The 19,502-nt window shown below is 39.2% G+C and overlaps 1 protein-coding gene across 2 annotated transcripts; it reads right to left on the bottom strand.

Moving 5' to 3' along the window:
* Positions 1-1,531: 1,531 nt before the first annotated feature.
* On the bottom strand, positions 1,532-19,475 carry LOC110039692 (dnaJ homolog subfamily C member 2-like). Of its 2 annotated transcripts, XM_020744831.2 has the most exons (18): positions 19,346-19,475; positions 18,703-18,890; positions 16,807-16,882; positions 15,445-15,694; positions 14,609-14,689; positions 13,626-13,691; positions 13,312-13,403; positions 9,797-9,918; positions 9,447-9,515; positions 7,019-7,099; positions 6,815-6,903; positions 6,504-6,576; positions 5,401-5,561; positions 4,834-4,934; positions 4,001-4,114; positions 3,733-3,791; positions 2,713-2,823; positions 1,532-1,777 (listed from the first exon to the last, which is right to left on the bottom strand). In XM_020744831.2, exons 1-18 carry the CDS (start codon positions 19,401-19,403, stop codon positions 1,721-1,723), a joined length of 1,848 nt encoding a protein of 615 aa, XP_020600490.2. In that variant the 5' UTR covers positions 19,404-19,475; the 3' UTR covers positions 1,532-1,720. The 2 variants fall into 2 exon arrangements, with proteins under 2 accessions (XP_020600490.2, XP_089137072.1); XM_089280946.1 differs by lacking the exon at positions 3,733-3,791.
* Between the last annotated feature and the right edge of the window lie 27 nt (positions 19,476-19,502).

Raw genomic sequence — 19,502 nt, 5'->3', positions numbered from 1 at the left:
TTTATGCGAAAGTAGCGACCCTTCCAAAGCGGAGTTAAAACTGATTCTACGGTTATCATATTTCAAATAAAGCGACTCTCTAAAGTTGCTCGGCTTGGAATAAAGAACCTTGTTATTAAGAGCACAATCTGAAAATCAATAAATACTGGGAACAAATGTATAGAATTTCTGATAGTATGTTTCTTTTAAATAAAATATTTACAATAGTTTTAACACATTTAGTTTCCGACATATTAGAACATACACGTTTGTAGCGAATCAAAGTCCCAAAAGTTACGTTAGGAACGCAGCAAAACTCAGTTTAATAGCAACCAGCGCCCTTTGCTTTCGGCGATTTAAGATCTTCAATAATTTTACCACGACAGTTTTTCTGGAAAGATTGAATCGCATCTATAACCAAGACGCCCACCGGTTGTAAAACCGGCTTAAAAGCTTTTTTTTCCATTACTAATGATATTTTTAGGTAGAATATGCAAGAAAAATAAGCATTTAAAACCAGGTGTACCAGTAATGACTTTCATTAACACAATTATGGTCAGAAACTCCATTGATGAACAAAGTTACGATATCGCCTACTGCTTATGAAATCACCTATCGCTAAGCTAAACAATTTATTTGACGGTGCCTTTGGCGAGAAAAAGAAAGACGACTCCATTTGAAAAGAACAAGATGGCCATCCGTCGAACTTAAGCAGTATTTAGCTCGAGCTCTGATTTCTGCAAAATCATGCCGTATTGTTTTCTGCTGAGAGAATGTGAAAAATTAACTCACAAGTTAAATCAGCTGCCTCAGGGACCCGGGGGGTACTTCCAGAAAAATCGGGTGGGGGTATGCGGCCCGCTTCCTAAAACCCTTACCTCATTTAAGACCAAAATCTTTTTACAATTTAGCCAAAATCGATACCTTATTTGACCAAAACGGCTAAAAACCCGTAGCATTTGGGGCCACACATGCCTATATAGCCCATATAAGGGAGTACCCCCCCCCCCCCCAGGCTAAGGAAATGATATTCAAACCTCTTATTTATATCATACTGCTATCACGCTATGATTCTTGCTCCATTTAACCGCCTAATTTTGACATATTCATCACAATCGATCTGTCCATATATTTTCCTGACAAACTAATTTATTGTTCCCGCTGAAAAAAAACAACAAAAAAACATCACACAATCCCTTGACACCAGTTAACTACACAATAAAACCAGCCTTGAAAAAATCTCAAGTTTACTCGTCGCAATGCAGAATTTAAGTTTACGGTAAGCGGCAGAACCTTTTAAGAGCTTATGACTTTGTTTTCTTTTCCTTGAACGAGCAATCCAGCATAAAAATAGGCAAAACAAACTCTTATTTAGCAAACATTAATATTCTCACTTTCATGGGCAAACAACTCAAGACAGACGACGAAAGATTATCATTTTTTCCGCTTTCTGTTTGCACGTTAGTTCTAAGCGTCTCGAGAAAGCGATATGCCTACTGAATACGGGCCTTGCTGGTTTCTCACCGAATGGAACAGAAAATGAAACTCACACTTAGTACGAAATTGTTCAACTTTATTTACAAGAGAATGAGTGCAATGCAGAGTTAAAAGGCTCTGCTAACGCCTTTGGCTGTTTATGGAGCTGCAAAGACACCAGCTGGCATATTCCGTCACAGCAACTCTTGAAGTAATATTTGTAAGAATTATTTTGGCGGCACAATTCCTGTCTCAACAATATCTGTCACGCTTTGTCTTTACTTTGAGCCGCTTTCTTAGCCTTCACCATCTCAACCAAGTCCTAGGATTTAAATGAAAAAACATAGCAGGATTAAACATAGGTATAAAACAAAATAAAACACCTGCGTCCATCGCAATACAGCAATGCTGGGTTTGGTATTGTAAGCCATCGGTGTTTGGGCTGAATCAATCGACCACGAGAGTTGCAGGGTTTAAGGAGAAAGAATAGACCAGAGGATTCGTTGCTTCTCATTTACATTCCTGGGAGTAAAGTGTCTTGTCTGAGCAGACGAGACAATGGCCCCGCACATGACATAACGAGCACTGGCCGTTCTATCAAGCGATGAGCTGACTATTAACCACTGGGCCATTGCGCCTCGTCGTCTCAAAAAAATTGGCTTAAAAGCAAATCGCTTAAAATCCCCAAATACTGTTTATTTGCAGAGACTAAACAAACGTCTTCAAAAGATTGCGCACTTTACTCTATGATTGAGAAAATTACTTCAAAGATTACTTCATTGTGATTGGCTGAGAGAAAACAGGTGCTTTTTAATTTGCCCTACGGTGTAAACTAAAACGCACGTGTTCGTATTTCTCTGTCACATAATAAATAAGAAATTGTGATATTTGAAAATTCTTCCATATTGAGGCTCGTGCAATTTTTTGGAAAATTTTTCACGAATAGTCTAAAATCCTGACCTGCACACGCATCCGCCCGATTACGGTAGAACCTCGCTATTCCGAACTCCGTTATCTCGATCGAACTCCCCGCTGTCTCGAATCAAATTATTTACCCTTGAATGTCCTTTTTAAGTCGGATCTCCGACATGCCGAACTATTTTTCGTTTCTTTTAAAGAGCTCGAAACAGCGAGGTTCAACCTAGCCTCGATTTCCGCCGTTGTCTCGAGTCCAGACCCTGAGCGCGGGCTCCTTTCCCGACCAGCGGCTGGTAATCGAGATCAGGTTCAACTGCAACTTCATGTACACTACTATACCTTGTATCTTTTCATGCATTCCTTTTTAGTTCTCCCCGGTACAGCTTCAGCTATTCGCTCCCATCTTTCGGGTGTATTCGCAGGATATGTGCGAAGGGCTTTCTCTAAAAGCTAAAAAAACGGATAAAGCAAATGTTACTGCTATTTCTACTTGATCATAGTTTAACTGTTAGTTATGTAAGATACTGCTGTACAATATTCAGGATATTGTTTCTCCTTTATTTTAGCTTGCATTTATGTATGTCTTTCTTCTTCTATGATAATAATATCGTCTTTAATGTAAATATTAATTTAAATTAACTTAGCATGCGGCCAACGCCAACTTATAACTACATGACAGTGACCAACTCGAAAGCTCATTGGTTACTTTGGTCACTGTACACAATTAAATATTGTTACTTCTAGTTAGTTTCTATCTGTATTTATTTCTCCTATATCATTGTAAACCATCTTACGTCAAGTTGTTTTTCTGTATATAGTGTGCGATAATAAAAAACTGAAAAAAAAAAAAAAAAAAAAAAAAAAAAAAAAAACTGAACTGAGCTCTCGCGAAAAATAAATATCAGCGAATATGAGCAATCTATGCACAAACCGCGCTACCATTTGTGGGCATAAAAGAAATAAGGAGAAGACGTCTTCAAGTTTGTAGTTATGCAGCGACTTAAGCGGCTGTAGAGAAGGTGTGAAAATCAATCCAGATTGCGACCATCACGAAGTTAGTGTGAACGCTCTACCTCTGAGTAGAATTCTTGGAGCTGATCAATTGCGAGTTCTATCGATTCCCGTAGTTACGGTATCTCAAAGAATTTTTTCTCTCCGATTTTCTCTCATTCACTTTTCACACGTATGATCCACTTCATAAACTTATTATTAAGTGCGGAATCTAAATAGGAAGCAATCCATCAATCGAGCAAGCAAGCAAGCAGTCGAACGATGGATCTTCGCTCGATTCGTCCATCGATCGGTCAATGAACTTTAAACTGCTTTACATTATTTTATTGATACAGGGCAGCATCTTACTCTTTGTTCCTCCGACGTCCATGCTGATGTCTGCTGAGCACCTTCTGTAGATTTGTTCGCTTACAAACAAAGATCGAAAACAGGGTAAGAATTGCTAGCTATTTCTACATCATCAAATATCACTATTAGACGGCGGTGCGAAGATATGAATTTCATTTTTGAGTTGTGAATTAAAACAACCCCATTTAGCCCATTAAGAAAAGGTAGATTACACAGGGTTGTACTGTATTTAAGAACTATTTCTGCTTCGTTATGTCCCTCTACTCACCATCATATCTTACTGTTGGGTCAGACTCCGTGGATGAGGTGGCCTTGCCTTGTGAGCGATCTTTGTCAAATTTCGCAAAAGCATTTCGATTAACTTCCTGTTTGACGGCTGGGTCTGTGGAACAAACATTTTTTCCAGCATTACACTAGTTAAGATCACTGGAGTTGCGCCTCTGTTATCTGTGCAACAAATACATAGATTGACTTTATTTGTATTGCTTCCAGAAGCGCTCAAAATCTAAATTCTCCTAACCGACTCCCAACGGATAACCGAGAAAATCAACAACTACGCAATTAACTTGATGTACTGCAAAATTCTCAAAACCATCATTAAAGAAATGGATCACAACCAGTAAGGAGAATCGATATTTCGAGAGAAGTTGGCAACTAATGTGAGCTATATGGAGACATGATTGATCATCGAAGGGAAATTAAAGCCTGAAAAAAAAAAAAAAAAAAAAATCAGTCAGGCTTGAACGGGATTCGAACCCATGACCTCTGCGATACCGCAGCAGTGCTTTACCAACTGAGCTATCAAGCCGACTGGGAACTGGTCACGTTGTGAGTTCATAATATACCCGTAAAGTGAAGATATGAAGACCTGACTGATCATCGCAGTTGTACATACAACTTAAGCACTTGTAAAATTAAAGCACGAAAAAAATTCAGATCTCAACGTCTTCATATCTTTCTCCGCAGTTCAAATATATGATCTTTCATATATTCACTTGTAATGCGAGTTATGTTGCTCTTGGAAACTAACGCCTAATAAGAGCTCACATTAGCTACCGCCTGAACGATGGTACAACAGAAAGATGGAGCTACTTAACTAACCTAGCTTTTGTAAAGTCTTGACTTTCTTGATCACGTGTTTAGAGTCGCGTAAAGTGCCTGTCTTGGCATGCATGTTGACGTAATCAGCAATTACCTTCCATCTAAACAAAACCAAAACACAACAAGACAGACAGGAATGTATTAGGGTTTGCTGTTGTTGTTGTTGCTGTTGCTGTTGCTGTTGTTGTTGTTGTTGTTGTTAATGTTGTTGTTGTCAACTGACCCTACTCCGATCAGAAATGAATGGCGGGATGCGCGATACAAATACTTCAGCGGGAGTGGAATTTGCCCATTTTGACGTGCGGGAAGCGGGATAGTTTTAAAACTGACGGCGGGATACGGGATGAAAACACACGTTACGGAAATAAAACTGCAACTCTAACCAGGCGGGGTCGAGATAAACAGGATTGCAAGAGCCTATGTTCTACGCTCAATGTGCACGCCGATCGACTAGCCTGTTAATCAGATTTAAGTAGTCAATGAACAAACGTTTTTAAAATAGTTTGTTCAACAACTTTCTCGTTACCGTTGTGGTTTGCCTTTAAGATCCCTATACACGCTTTGTACCTTGAGGCTGTTCCAGCTGGAAACAGATTAACAGCTTTAATAAGCAGCTGTGTCTGATCTTCTGTCCAGTCGTCACTAATTGCTCCATCATCTTTGTTCTTCGTAGTCTGTTTTGTTTCTGCTATAGCTTCTTGTCTCATTTTTTCTCTCATTTGTTCCATCTATTGCAAAAAGAATGTTGAAATATCGATCAACAGACGAAAAAATCAATTACAATATTTAGAGAGGAATTTAGCTTGTTTTCATGCGGTCCTCTATCCTGGTCGAATTGGAATTTGGAGTGTTGGTTTTTGCGGAGGGAGGAAAACCGGAGAGCCCTGAGAAAGGCGAGAACCAACTACAAACTTAACTCACATACAACACCGGGCCAGGGGCCCGTTTCTCGAAGGTCCCGAAACGTTTTTGCACCCGGAAAACCATAGCAAAATCTCGAACCTTATGATTACAGAGCTGTTTTATTCACACATTCTTAATATGAACAGAGGTTCCCTTCTACAAGAAGTTTCAGGCGCATACACTTCTCCGTTGTCAGACACAGATGAACTAAAAATGGCTTTACGAGCCCAAAAAGGTTTAAGGGGCTTTTGAGAAACGGGCCCCAGAATCGAACCCGGGCCACACTGGTAGAAGGCGAGGCTCTCACCACTGTGCCATCACTACTGCCCTCAAGTAACTACAAAATCAAAATTTCAGTTCTGCAGGTTAATTTTTACAAGAACGGCGATCATTTCTTCAATCGTTCAAATTTGGGATACTAGCTTGATAATAGTGTCAAATGCGGTCTTTTTAAAGAGCACATAAAAAAAAACTCTTGGTTCGTGAAAGTTTTTCACAAAAAGTAGATTTTGTTAACATCACGTCACTATTTTGCAGAGGACAACTACGAAATGTTTCGAGATGTAGAACTTATAAGCAAAGCAATTGTACTGCTAAACCTTCAGTTCAACAACGTTCTCGTGCTATGGTCATCTGGTCGAAGTTCCTCCATCGATACCAGCGGTTGGCGTCTTGTAACAATTCAATTCTTTAAACTCATTTATAAAAAGTAAACAATAAATCAGTGGTCACAATGCAATAGATACGTGATAGTAAGGTTGCCTCACCTCTTTCTCATAAATTCCTCTAACTTCATCCTTTGAATCGGCTTTTTCGAGACCTTCTCGAAAAGACTGTAAACTAACACAAAATTTAAAATATCATAATTAGAGGTACCATTAAGGAGCGGAGGGGGAGGGGGTGAATCTGAGGATCCCGTTACTTTTTGGTCTAATTAATATCCTATATCCCGAAAACCACTAATTGGGCCTCATCATGACTAAGTCAGTCCACGAGAGTTGAAGTGAGCTGATGTGAACATAATGCAGAACTCATTGAAGATCTGAACAGACCGCATGCACTTTTGAGCATGTATTACCTTTCAAGTGAAGTAACCTCAAGAAGTCGGTCCATCACTTCCATTTCCCGTATTCTTGCTTCTTCATCGTCGACAAAATATTCATAATTCTGACAATAAAAAAACAGACAATACTGTTGCTGATCCAGTAGAAGAGAAAACTGCTTTTAAAATACCTCGTCTCAATGTACCACGTAGTTTCTTAAGGAACTAAAACCTTTCTACCTTTATTATAGTTCGTATTGTTTTCCTTTCTTTCTTCATTATATTCTTCATCTTAGTTTTTTCCACTTTGGCTGCCTGCGCCTGAAAGGATAATGCAAATAAACAGATAAACAGAAAAAGCAAACACACATAAATATTACACAAATCAAATGTTACGAGCATTAAGGTGGTTCGATACAGTTTTTTCTCGACCATACCTAGCATTTTCAATTGGCGTTTTACCAACCTTCCCTTGATCTGATCGATGTGGAAATTACACATGTTTTTGGAAAAGGATTGAACTTTGGTTGAATGTGTTCTTTAGAGTAATCGACATTTCCATGGAAACGAAATCAACCAGATCTGTTATAGGAAAGCTGATGCCAACTTCTGAATTGCGATGTTTGGCAGGGGAATGTGCAAGAATAAAAAAATTCTCTATGTTTGACTTGGAATAAATCGCGAAAACATTTCAACCCATGCAATTTAATGAAATTAAATGGACTGAAAGGAGAACACTATTTCAATTAAATTACTTCAAAAGACACCAAAGTGTGCCTTGAAGTTATGTTTTGAAGCCATGAAAGTTTTGTTGGTTTGTGATTTCTTGATCTCGAGAACGAGACTTTTTCTCAACTGTCACAGAAGAGAAATATACCCCAAAACAAGAAGTAGGTTTATGCGTAATATTTGCTCTTCTATATATCCTTATCGTGAATAAATTCCGCACTTTACTTAGAATTGTAAACTTATCGTAATCTACAGGAAATGTCGTGAGATAAATGTATGAATCTTAACTGTAATATAATTACAAATTCATAAATGTTGACATAGAAAGGAACCTCTCGGTAACTCTTAAGATCATTCATAGTCTAGCATTTCGTATTACTATCGGTAATACCTGTTCTCAGCTGCGACGTAGTGTATTGTCAACCAACACCATTGTTTACCTATATCTTGAGCAATTTCCTCGAACTTATCTTGAATGGAAGCTCTAAACGTTTGGCAATTTCCTTTACGGATGCTGGTATTGATAAGACTTGACTTAGACGTTTATTTTGCTGGAAACCTTAAAGTTTACCTGCCATTATTATCGCACCGTGAGTACATATAAGCAGGCACATACTGAATTACCTTCGACCTATGTACTACGAGGTTTAATCTACAATAAAGAAGACAAGAGAGTTCCAGATCTGTGAGAGTCTTTGCTGATTTACTGTCCGGCTGACGAGAGACAACGACCCTGTACCTTTGGCACTGACTAACGAGTGCCGTGCAGCGAGCCTGTGCTCTTCAGAGCTTTCCCCAAGACAAGTCCGTCCGCCGTTATCCCTGTATTCAACAGTTCCCAATCTGATAGTCCATATCCGTCCTTAACCGCGCAGTTCCGCACGAAACACCTTTCGTTACACAACATCACTTCCGTAATAAATTTAGAACAATTTTCGATTTTCAGCGCTTTTTCCGAAGTCTTAAATCAGGTGGATAGATTTTTCTAAAACGTTAACCATGTATGCCTGATAATGTTAACATTTATTCCAAAGTTTTATTAGCATTGATACACCGGAAACCTTTTAAATTTGTCGATGAAGAAGGCGCTCGAACCCACGAAAAAGTTGTGTTACAAAATCCCGATATAAAAAAAATTATGCTAAAATTATATATTAAACCAAATTTCAATCTTTTTCCAAAAACTGGTGTAATTTCCACGTCGATCAGAGTAAGGCAAGGTTGGTAAAACGCCAATTGTAAATGCTAGGTATGGTCGAGAAAAAACTGTATCGAACCACCTCAATAAAAAGAGGCAGCTTGTTCGTGGACTGAGGCTGTTGAGAGGGGACTGGGACCAAACCACCTCTCGCTCGTTAAGACATTGTTGGGCGCAACATGTTGCGTGCGTTTGGCCACCGTGTTGCGATGTGTTGCGACATGCTGGGTGTTGTTGGCTCAAATTTGACCATTTCAAATTTGAGTCAACAACACCCAACATGTCGCAACACATCGCAACACGGTGGCCAAACGCACGGAACATGTTGCGCCCAACAATGTTGCGATATGTTGCGTTGACATGTTGCGATCGTTTGGCCGGGGCTTCAGGGAGCCGTTTCTCGAAGGTCCCGAAAAGTTTTCGCATCCGAAAAGCCATAGCAAAATCTCAAACCTTTTGATTACAGAGCTGTTTTATTCACATATTCTTAATATGAAAAGATGTTCTCTTCGTACAAGAAGTTTCAGGCGTATACACTGTACACCTCTATGTTTTTAGATACAGATTAACTAAAAATGGCTTTGCGGGCCCGAAAAGTTTCCGGGCCTTTCGAGCACCGGGCCCCAGGCCACTTGTCGCGATGTAAAGAACGAAGAGACTGCAAACAGCCCGGTGTTTGTGATAGCCAGATCAAACACAACTGCTAAAAAATTAAAAGATTATTGACAAAAATCTCCTCACCTTTTCCCTTGCCTCTTGTTCTTCCTTTTCTTTAAGCTTTCTTTCGTTTTCTAATACTTCAAGTCTTTGCTACAATCAAATAGAAATTTCACAGGAATTCAGTAAAAATGATTAGTTCACTGATTCACATTACAAAACATTGCAAACGCTTTTAAAACGAATTCGCCAAAAATTTTCGCCAATAATTTTCCCCTCCGAGCAGCGTCGTCTTCGATGAAGGAGACTCTGCTTGTGGGGTACCAAAAATTAAAGTTGAAATGCAAAGTTGAGAAGAGATTTAATTTTGACCCAAAATAGCACTCTTGGTAAATATAATATTTGTAAAGCGAGAGGTTGTTTAGTTTACTCACTCGTTCTTTTTCTTCAGCCACTGCACGGGCAGCTTCCTCTTTTGCTTTCTTTTCTGCGAGTTTCTTTTCTTTTTCCTCATCTTTAAATTTCTTTATTCTAGGATCGCATGCGTAAGCGTTATCTACAACAAGAAAAAATTAAAAAATAAACATCCAACAATCATTATATATCAGATATAAGTGAGCATGAATGGGGAAGTGTTTGGCTTGAATCAGGAGCCATAATCGGGGACGGAGACCGTAAGCGCGCGCCATTTCTAGTATTGGGGTTGTCCCCATGATATGGGACAATAATTCTATTTTTAGAACAAATTGCGCCATCACCTGCGGCACACGCGCGTACATGCTGCGAGGATTTTTGCGGATGTCGCGCGGGGGAAATGGCGTCCGAAATTCCCGAAATTTTGTCATGTTTTTGGCCCACAACTCAACGCGTTTAGGTCTGTTGGAATTTTGCTTAAGTATTTTCGTCGTAAGCTGCTCCAGTTTGAGTGAAGTAAGGCAGTATCGAATTTAGGTATGTTCCGCTTTAAGCTTAGATATGGTATCGCTGACCAAGTTGTGTTCCGACGGATGCTTCTTTTACATGAGCTGTACATTACTCCACTCTAAGTTTCACATATGTTGAAGATTAACAGCTCTTCGAAACCACAGCAAAAAACTAGTTGTATGTTTGGATATAGCAGCGTTTCAGGACTTCAAAGTTTCCCTCCTCTTGCCACAGGCTTGCGAGGATTTCGCCAGAGTCTATCTCGACCGAAAAGTAAAACAAGAAAAAGTAATTGCAAGTTTGAGTTTCGCCTGAATTGTAAGCAACGCTTCATGTTTTATCAAGGCCCAATAAGCGACAATAAAGTTTATGTCTGTAGATGCTGCTCAGTTTTGTTTGTGTAAAAATAATTGTCTGTTGTCGATGAATAAGAGCGCCCGCCGATGCGTGTTTTGTACAGTCCGTAAAACATGACAAATTGGACTTCCCACTTTTGTGAAAACGTACATCGAACTCATATAATATCTCTAGTTTTTAAATATGTTTAAGGTTGATAAATGTTTGAGAACATATTAAAAGCTTAGCTGAAAATATGTGAACACAGCAGAAATAATCAGCAAAATTACGACGACGCTTTCTTTAATCAACTCGAATAACGATTTTGATTTTTTTTGGTTGAGTTATCAATTTTCCTTGTTTCTTTTATTTTCGCCGCGTAAAATTTCACTATGTCAAAGAAACACACATGATATTAGTGGCCTTTTGGCGTTCGTGAAAACTGTTGCAGCGTTTCGGCACAAAAGACCACGAAATAAATCTTTGTCAAGGTTTGTTGACAATTGAAAACAACGACTCGGACTTGAAAGAGCGCGCGCTGCACTATGCAAATGAGCTACTGAATGTACGCATCAGACTTTCCTTTCAAAAACTTTTGCAAACTCGCCAAACAAACAGAAACCATAACAAACTATCAAAAACAGGGTTTGGTTATGATTAAGCATTTTTTGGGAAACTCACAAATAAACTCGATACCAGAGTAAAGAGTTTTCTTACATAACTTTTCTTCACAGAACAAACGAAAACCTGACGCGTACAACTAGCGCGAGCAGATATTATTCATTCACAGCGCGAAAAAAAAAAAAAACTCACCTTTTCCATTACCTCAGAGCATAAAACTACATTTAAGAGTCCTGGTTCTTATTCCCTGCCTTATTCCCTGCCATCGCTGTGAAAAAATCTGCAAGAGAATCTCGCAGCTCTCACCATTTGATCACTCAACGTGACAACATCCGCGCGAGAGCCCCCGACACGTGCGCGGATCCGCGCGGATATATGACGTCAGGATGGCGCAATTTGTTCTAAAAATAGAAAATTTGTCCCATATCATAGGTGCGCGCGGATCCCAAGACTTACGGTCTCCGTCCCCGATTATGGCTCCTGGCTTGAACTCAAGACATACGGATCGAACGCAATGAGCTTTGTGTGTTCTAAACAAGAACTTTTTCAGATCTGGATAGAAGTTCACTCAACTTGTCCGTGCAACTTTCGGTAAAGGTAAAGAATCTGGTAAGTATTTCGGCCGACGCGTCGGTAATGTGTCGGTCGCAGTAGTGTGTCAGTAGTGTGTCGGAAGTGTTAGCCTGTGAACGGGATCAACAGTCAAGGACGGAGCGAAGAGAAAGCGGGAGGAAAGAAGATAGAAGAGAGAGGAGAGAAGGGGGAAATGGGGAGAGAGAGAAGGGGAGAGTCTGTAGACAAAGTATTGAAGCCGCCGCTCAGCCCCCTTATAATTAACCTGTCATTAATCTGTCAACAACATGTCATGAAGCTAAAAAAGTGCACCGCAAGCACATGCCAAATTACAGTGTCATACTCAACAAAGTAGCCTACAGTGCAGGCGTTTTCCGTGTATTCACGAATTACAGCGGTATTAGCTCGTTACTCCTCTTTCAGCCTAACACCCACTCCCTAGGACACCTTTTCGTCTCTCCCCAAGTCTCTTCCGAGTTTGAATCCAAACTGGCGCTCGCTTTCTCACAATGCGCTCGATCGCTCGCCAAAATACGCTTGCATTACAGGCTATCAACAAAGCCACATAAAGATAACAGTGGAAACCATGCAGACCTTTTAACGACCTCTCAAATAATTTGTAATAGCACAGTCAAACGGCTTTACTCTACTTAAAGTTCCTCCTAATGACACAGCACTTATGCACCAAGTGTCCTTTAATAGGAAACCCGTGTGAAGCAAAGAAAGGCCGACAGACCGAAAATCAAAAGAAAACGGCAAATGTACAAAAAGGTCGCGAACGGTAATAGACGCAATGAAAGAAAATTCGAATTTTCGGTCGTGTCGTCGGATTCTCCATATTTACAGGCAGTGGTTCTTTCTCATCGTTTCCATTGATTAAAAAAGCGCGCAGAATGCAACTTTGTCTCTCGGTTGCCCCTACAAGATTTTTTTCTGATGTGAAATTCCTTGCATGTCAAATTAATTAGGGGAATCGCTATTATATCATTTTTGTTTTCCGCCATGAAATAGTACAAACCAGTACTTAAGGTACTAAAAAAGGTTTTTTCAACTCTCGTCTCGGTGTTTGAGAATGTGGTGAGACATGGTTTTTCGTGTTTGACATATTACGTTAAAAAATGGCACTGTACAACACACATCAAAAGAAGAGCAAAGTGACTATAACGGCATTGTCAACGAATACCTTTCATCTGTTGAGGAAGGTTAAGGATTTTATTTCATTTTTGTTTTATTCTTTATTTTATTTTCGGGTCGGTGGACGCGTTGGTAGTGATTCGGCCAACGCGCAACTAACTGAACGCCTGGAAGAGGCTAACGTGTTGGTGGTGTGTCGGTGGTGTGTCGGTGGTGTGTCGGTGGTGTGTCGGTGGTGTGTCGGTGGTGTGTCGGTGGTGTGTCGGTGGTGTGTCGGTAATGTGTCTGGTCCTACACAGGTCAGTTCACAATGTGTTTTTCCATAGAATTACCTTAGCAGAATAAGAGGTTTTGTACTTACCAATTAGATTCCTAATACGAGCGACTTCTTCCTTTTTCCGCTTTTGTCTCATCACTTTGTTCTGCTTTTCAATCCATCTTCTCTCATCACGGCTGCAAATAAACAGAGGTTGTCACAAGCGTTTCATCCTTTATCACTCAAGTAATGATTCAAATTCATACTACATTCTCTTAACTTGTTCATGGAAAATTCAAAAATGCCTGTTACACGTACAAAAGAAAAGACCTTGTTAATTCAAAGAGATAAGACATCTCGTTGACCTCAGTGAATAATATCAATCTTCTTTGCCTTACTATGTGATTTGGATTACTTACTTCTCTCCTTTTTCTTTTTCTTCTTCATCAAGATAGGAATACTCTCTCCATGAATCAAAATTATACCTACATGTAAACGAAAAGGACCAAGAATAAAATGACCTTGTATCATAAGTCTGCAATGCATACATAGGGCTGCAGTCCAATAAAAGTACATGGACATGCCTATGTGTTCTAAAAGAAAACTGTTCAAAGTGGAAAGCAGTTAATTACCGGTAATACGCTCAAAAATTATCTGGAGTTGCTAATAGTTAATGTAACTGTTTAACCCTTTAACACCCATATTTTCACAAAAATTGTTGTTTTAACTGTTAAATTAGTTTTTGGCTGCCGTGATGCTAAATGGGCCTTAATTTCAATGCTGAAAAAACTATTTTTTTAACCAAAAAGATAGATTTCCCAATATTACATGTAGGTACATAAATGTACAATATTTTAATTTGGTGCATACGCATGAGCCAAAATTTGGGGACCTAAACACTGTATCAGCAATAATGTAATCATTTACATTCATGCAAAATAAATGTACTGTCATTTACCTGTGTTCCTGTTTCTTTTTGATCTGTAAGAGGGGATTTGAATAGAAGTGAAGCCATCTTGTCTGCCACTTTGTCAATATGATGCTCTGATTACCGAGTTTTCATTATCGTTATTAACTATTAACTCTCATCGGGGGAGAGATTCTCAGGTTTCATAATGGACACGCGTGAGAGGTCATAGTTAATGAAGATGTAATGAAAACTTGAGACGTAATCAGAGCGTCACATTCACAAAGTGGCAGATAAGAAATGTAAACCACCTTTGCCTCTGGTCAAATCCCTTCTAAATGGCTCAAACAGACCCAGGAACACAGGTAAATAACAGTACATTTATTTTACATGAATGTGAATGATTAAATATTGCAGCTGATACAGTGTTTGGGTGTCCTGTGTCCTACGTCCACACCAGTGATGAAACCTGATGCTAATCAACTGGTAACTTACCAAAAACTATAAAAATTGTCAACTTCTTCAAATGTAGAATTATAATCTCCTAATGGTGGGACTGGTTGAACTTTGGACCATCTGTGATGCAAAAGGAAAATGAACAAGTAAAAAGTAAATAAATGACTGGCTTTTTGCAAAACTGACAGGTTTCCTTGGGGAAAATAACCACTACCAAGAAAAGAATGATTATAATGTATTGAAAAATTCTGTACTGAAGTTGTAATTGAGATGTGATAGTTCATGAAGTGTTCAGTTACAAAAATACATTTTAATGTCAAGTAAATAAAAAGATACAGTCAAACCTCTCTACAGTGGCCACCTTGAGGACAGATGAAAGTGGCTGTTATAGAGAGGTGGCCATTATGGGGAGGTAGGGTGTAATATGACACCTGTTTTTTGGGGGGAGGGGGAGGTATAACATTTATGTATTTAAAAAATGCTTACTGTATCATAGAAATACCTAACACAATCAAAATATATCACTAAAACTGCAGAAACCAAACAGAAACAGAGACCAAGGACATGCGGTGCGGATCAATTTTCATGAACTTTTACAATGTAACATGGGGTTTGGTAGACACTATTCTTCAGCTGTTTATTAACTGGCCATTATAGAGAGGTTATTTTGGTACATGTACATGTACATGTAGTTTGGGATGCACTTTACTGGCTGTTGCCATTGTGGAGAGGTGGCCACTGTATACTGAGAGGTTAAAATAAGAGTGAATGTATGAACCATCCCCTGGGACAAAAAGCATTTACCATTGTGGAGAGATGCCCATTGTAGGGAGGCTGCCATTAGTGGATGTTCAACTGTAATAACTTTGACTAACCTTGCATTTCTTTCAAACACTGGGCCAAATACGTCAATAAAATTACTTCTAGAGTTGGCATTCGCAGATGGAATGGAATCATCAAACAATGGATCTACACTATCATAAGCTTGCCGCTTCTCTTTGTTGCTTAAAATGTCATTTGCTATGGTTATGCATGCAAAAAGATCTTCATCAGAAAGCTTTTTATCTGAAGAGCCTGCAGTTGATTTCTTTTTGTCTGGGTGGTGTCGAAGCACTTTCTTTCGAACTGAAAAATAGAATTATTTAAGAAAATAAATCACCATCAAAAAATGTGTGTACAGGAGTGTATGGTCTCAAAGTGGAATTATTCATCCAAAAAGTTAAGTACCACTAAAAAAAAGAGTGCTCAGTTAAGAAAGCCCGAGCTGGTTGACTCTGTAATAGTAGTTTTATTACATATTACAGTGCATGTACTTTGTAACTGCTTGAGCGCAAACGTTTTGGGGACAATTAATTATAAAACTTTGAGCCTGAACTGGCTAAAAAATTCTCTGAAAAAGTAGTTTTACATGTATTACATATTACAAATGACTGCTTGAGCAAAAACACTTTGAGGACAACATTATAAAATTTTGAGAGCAGTACATGTATGGTAGCCTGATGGTCAGTGAACTGGACTCTGAATCTAGTGTTCTGGTTTTGAACCAGAGTTTCTCAGAGTGTGTTGTGTGCTTAGACAAAAGAATTTCATTTAATTAAGCCTGCCTTCGCTACATGTAGGCTATGGAAACCAGCCAATTAAAATTAATGCTGAAGGGTAACCTTGCAATGGACATCTATCCAGTGGGAAGCAGGCATACAGTAACCACAGTTCTTTCATGCTGCTAAAACCACAAACACTGAGTATAGTGAAAATACATTGTGCCAGTCAGATAGGCCACAAGGATTAAATGTTGACTTTTTCGGGGGAAGGGTTCCACTAAACAATTAGATTATGAGCTCGAGATTTCTATCGCATGATAGTTGACTCAGGCTGTGCACTCGTCAACTATCACGTATAGAAATCAAGAGTGAATAATCTGATTGTTTTAGTACAGTATGTTAAAATCTACTAGTTGTTCAAAACTTTATCTAATTCCTCTTCACAGACACTTCAAAAACGCCAAGAAGAGGCCGTCATTTTGTCAACAAGTGCACACTGCTACGCTACTCACTATCTATCACAAAATAGATAGCGGGTAGCGTAGCCAATCAGAGAACGGCATTCGTGATAGAACGCTAGTAGATCCATTTGTACATCATAGAACGCAACACTGATCCATTTGTACATCATTGGTAAGGGTATGAGAAAACACAATGCATAAATTTACATAAACATTATTATAAAGGTGTAGTTACATGCTTTCTTGATGTCTCCTGCAGTAGCCTTGTGCCTGAGTTTTCCAAGTCCAAGAACCCTATAATGATCTTGTTGCTGTAAAATATTATACGTCTGTAGTAAGACTAATACAGTATGTTGCAAGGCATACTGACCATATTATTAGTGAATTAGCAGTCCAGTTTCAAGCCCTACTCAGCATAACTGTGTTGTGTTCTAATGTGCAAGATACTTGATTGTTACATTATGCCTTTCTCCTCTCAGGAGTATAATAATTTGGGTACTGGCATATTAACTCCTGATATATACATACATACATATCCTTTATTAAAGTGTCTGGTCATTCTAGTGCCAACAGCACTAATTGGGGATACAGATAAAATACAATATTATTAACAATTATTTAAAAATTCATAACTTTCAGTATTTTTCTTAAAACTACCTGATTATTAATTTTACAACATATTTTGTATACAACTAAGTTTAGCATACATATAGTTTACAATCCCTCCCACATCCCTCTAATGCAGTTGACATATCCTTTTTGCATATCATGGTTGTAAAAGCTGGCAAAATAATGTTAATTAAAACTATAATTTGCTACTTTCCATCACTCGTTGTTACTGGAGTGGGAGATACATGAAAGCCTGATGTCACTACAATGTAGGCTTGAATACAGCAGACGGAAGCTTATCCATGGGTAAAAGTACATGTAAAAGGTATAGTCTGCATATGAGCCAAGTGGCCCATCAGGCAGGCATGTAACCAGGAGTGACCAGGAGTATTTCTACACCCCCTGGATGGGATGCTAGTCCATCGCAGGGTTACCCCACACCATTAAATTTCCCAGTGCCCATTTATACACCTGGGTGGAGAGAGGCACTATGAGAGTGATGTGTCTTGTGCAAGAACACAACACAATGTCCTCGGCCAGGACTCGAAGCCGAACGGCACAATCTGGTGGTGAGTGCACTAACCATGATGCTAATACTGTGCCTCCACGCACCTTACCTATGACAACGTGTAATGAGACCACGTTAAAGTAAAATATTCAGTATGCAAAAGAACCAAAAGTTATTTTCAGTAGCCCGAAAATGTTTCTGTAATTTAAATTTCCTCAAAAATACTCCCAAGAAAGTTCACTTGACAGAATCCACAAGTGTTTGCCTTAACTGCAAAATCCACACAGCTTTCTTTGCATGCTGATGTTTTGTGCTACATGTACATAATTATGTTCAGGTAGTCTACAGGCATCGACACTGTATATCAACTCTCCTGGATTATGATCTACATGCAGGAGTCCCCTGGATGTACATGTAGAGCAAATCTTTGCACAGTCTTCAATATTGACACGTCACCTAATCTCCCGGTAAATACGAAGGAATGTGCATAATATACATTTTTCAGACATATTTTAGCCAGTTATTGGCATTTCTTGAGGATAAAATTGTTCTCGATATTTGAAGCATTTTTGTCGTCGAATTTGGTGGAGTTCCATGTGTACTTTGAACAACTTTTTTTCCGGGGGAAGAAGGTTAAATTGGCAATCTCCCAGATTTCAGTTTCATAAGGCTGGCATTTCTGTACAAACATGTGCAGTACTATACTTCTCGTGGCATGTGTTTTTGCCTAGCTACTTGAAGAGTAGAGTAGAGCAATTTTATTCAGGATATCTCCCAGGGTTATTGACAACAGGCGATAATAAGAGGACGTCAAGATGAGAAATTCCACACCGAAAAATCACTCGGCCGTGAAAGGGCAAACTCTTGGGCTTAGGCAGCGGTGCCTCCTTTCGCGTGCTCCTCGCCCCCAGGATTTCACGTGGCCATTTTTTTCTTGCAGTGTTCTTTCGCGTCACGCATGACAGACTAAGCGAAAGAGGGACTACTCATAGTCTACCAATTTTAACACTCTACCTTCCAATCTGTAGGATCCAAAGTTAGGAGAAATCTGTGATCTTCTTCATCTGAAGAATAACCTCCCTCAGAGCTAGCACTGGAACTAGCACTGGAGCTGGAGTGGTGCGAAGAAAGGCCATGTTGACGCCGATGAATGTTAGCTTCATACCATCGGCCAACTGGCTCAAATCGAAGAGAGGATGGCACTATGACAAAAATTAAAATAAATAGACAAATAAATAACAAAATATTTCTGGTTGATGGCATGATAAGGGAAGGCTGCACCAATACACGTACATCACAATTTGAAAACCCACCCCAAAGATCTTCAGAATATAGAGTAAATGAATACAGAAATACAAACAGATTGTACAGGAAGAGCTGAAAAAAGTTACATTTGATAACCATATACAGTGTAAGCTTCTATGTGCTTGTGTACCAATCTACATTATACAATGTAATTAAAAAGTTATATCCCAGATTGGGAAATTTCTCATCTGGACGAAAATAAAGCCTATATATTGTAATGTTGCGATCCTGCATCACTACTTTTTAAATCTTTTCTCGAAAATTGTATCGACTGTTCCTCTAATTTCATTCATAACGCATGCTTGGTCACGAGTGCGCTTAGCGCATTACAAAAGTACACTAAGATGGTTACCTGATAAGCGGCAAAGCGCCAACGTCTTTTCGCCTTCCTTTGCAGGAGGAAGAGCCATTTTTCAACAAGAAAATTTCACCACAACTCCACTGCTCATTAATCCGCCATTTTGCACTCACGCGAGCACGCGATGCTAGCGGTCGGGGCTATGGAGTAT

This window comes from Orbicella faveolata, unplaced genomic scaffold (genome assembly GCF_042242905.1).
Source record: "Orbicella faveolata isolate gen_17 unplaced genomic scaffold, um_ofav_v1 contig_48, whole genome shotgun sequence".
Taxonomy (NCBI): domain Eukaryota; kingdom Metazoa; phylum Cnidaria; class Anthozoa; order Scleractinia; family Merulinidae; genus Orbicella; species Orbicella faveolata.
The sequence above is the reverse complement of the archived record's forward strand: the minus strand, read 5'-3'. Positions and strand labels throughout refer to the sequence as shown.

What these genes read in the sequence shown, in the direction of transcription:
- LOC110039692 (XM_020744831.2), bottom strand. Translation starts at nt 19,403, where the DNA reads ATGGCTCTTCCTCCTGCAAAGGAAGGCGAAAAGACGTTGGCGCTTTGC. An exon ending in TCGTATTAGGAATCTAATTG is followed by an intron (nt 9,919 to 13,311) that starts GTAAGTACAAAA and finishes TTCTTGTTGTAG; the next exon opens with ATAACGCTTACGCATGCGAT. An exon ending in CAAGACTTTACAAAAGCTAG is followed by an intron (nt 4,115 to 4,833) that starts GTTAGTTAAGTA and finishes TTTGTTCCACAG; the next exon opens with ACCCAGCCGTCAAACAGGAA.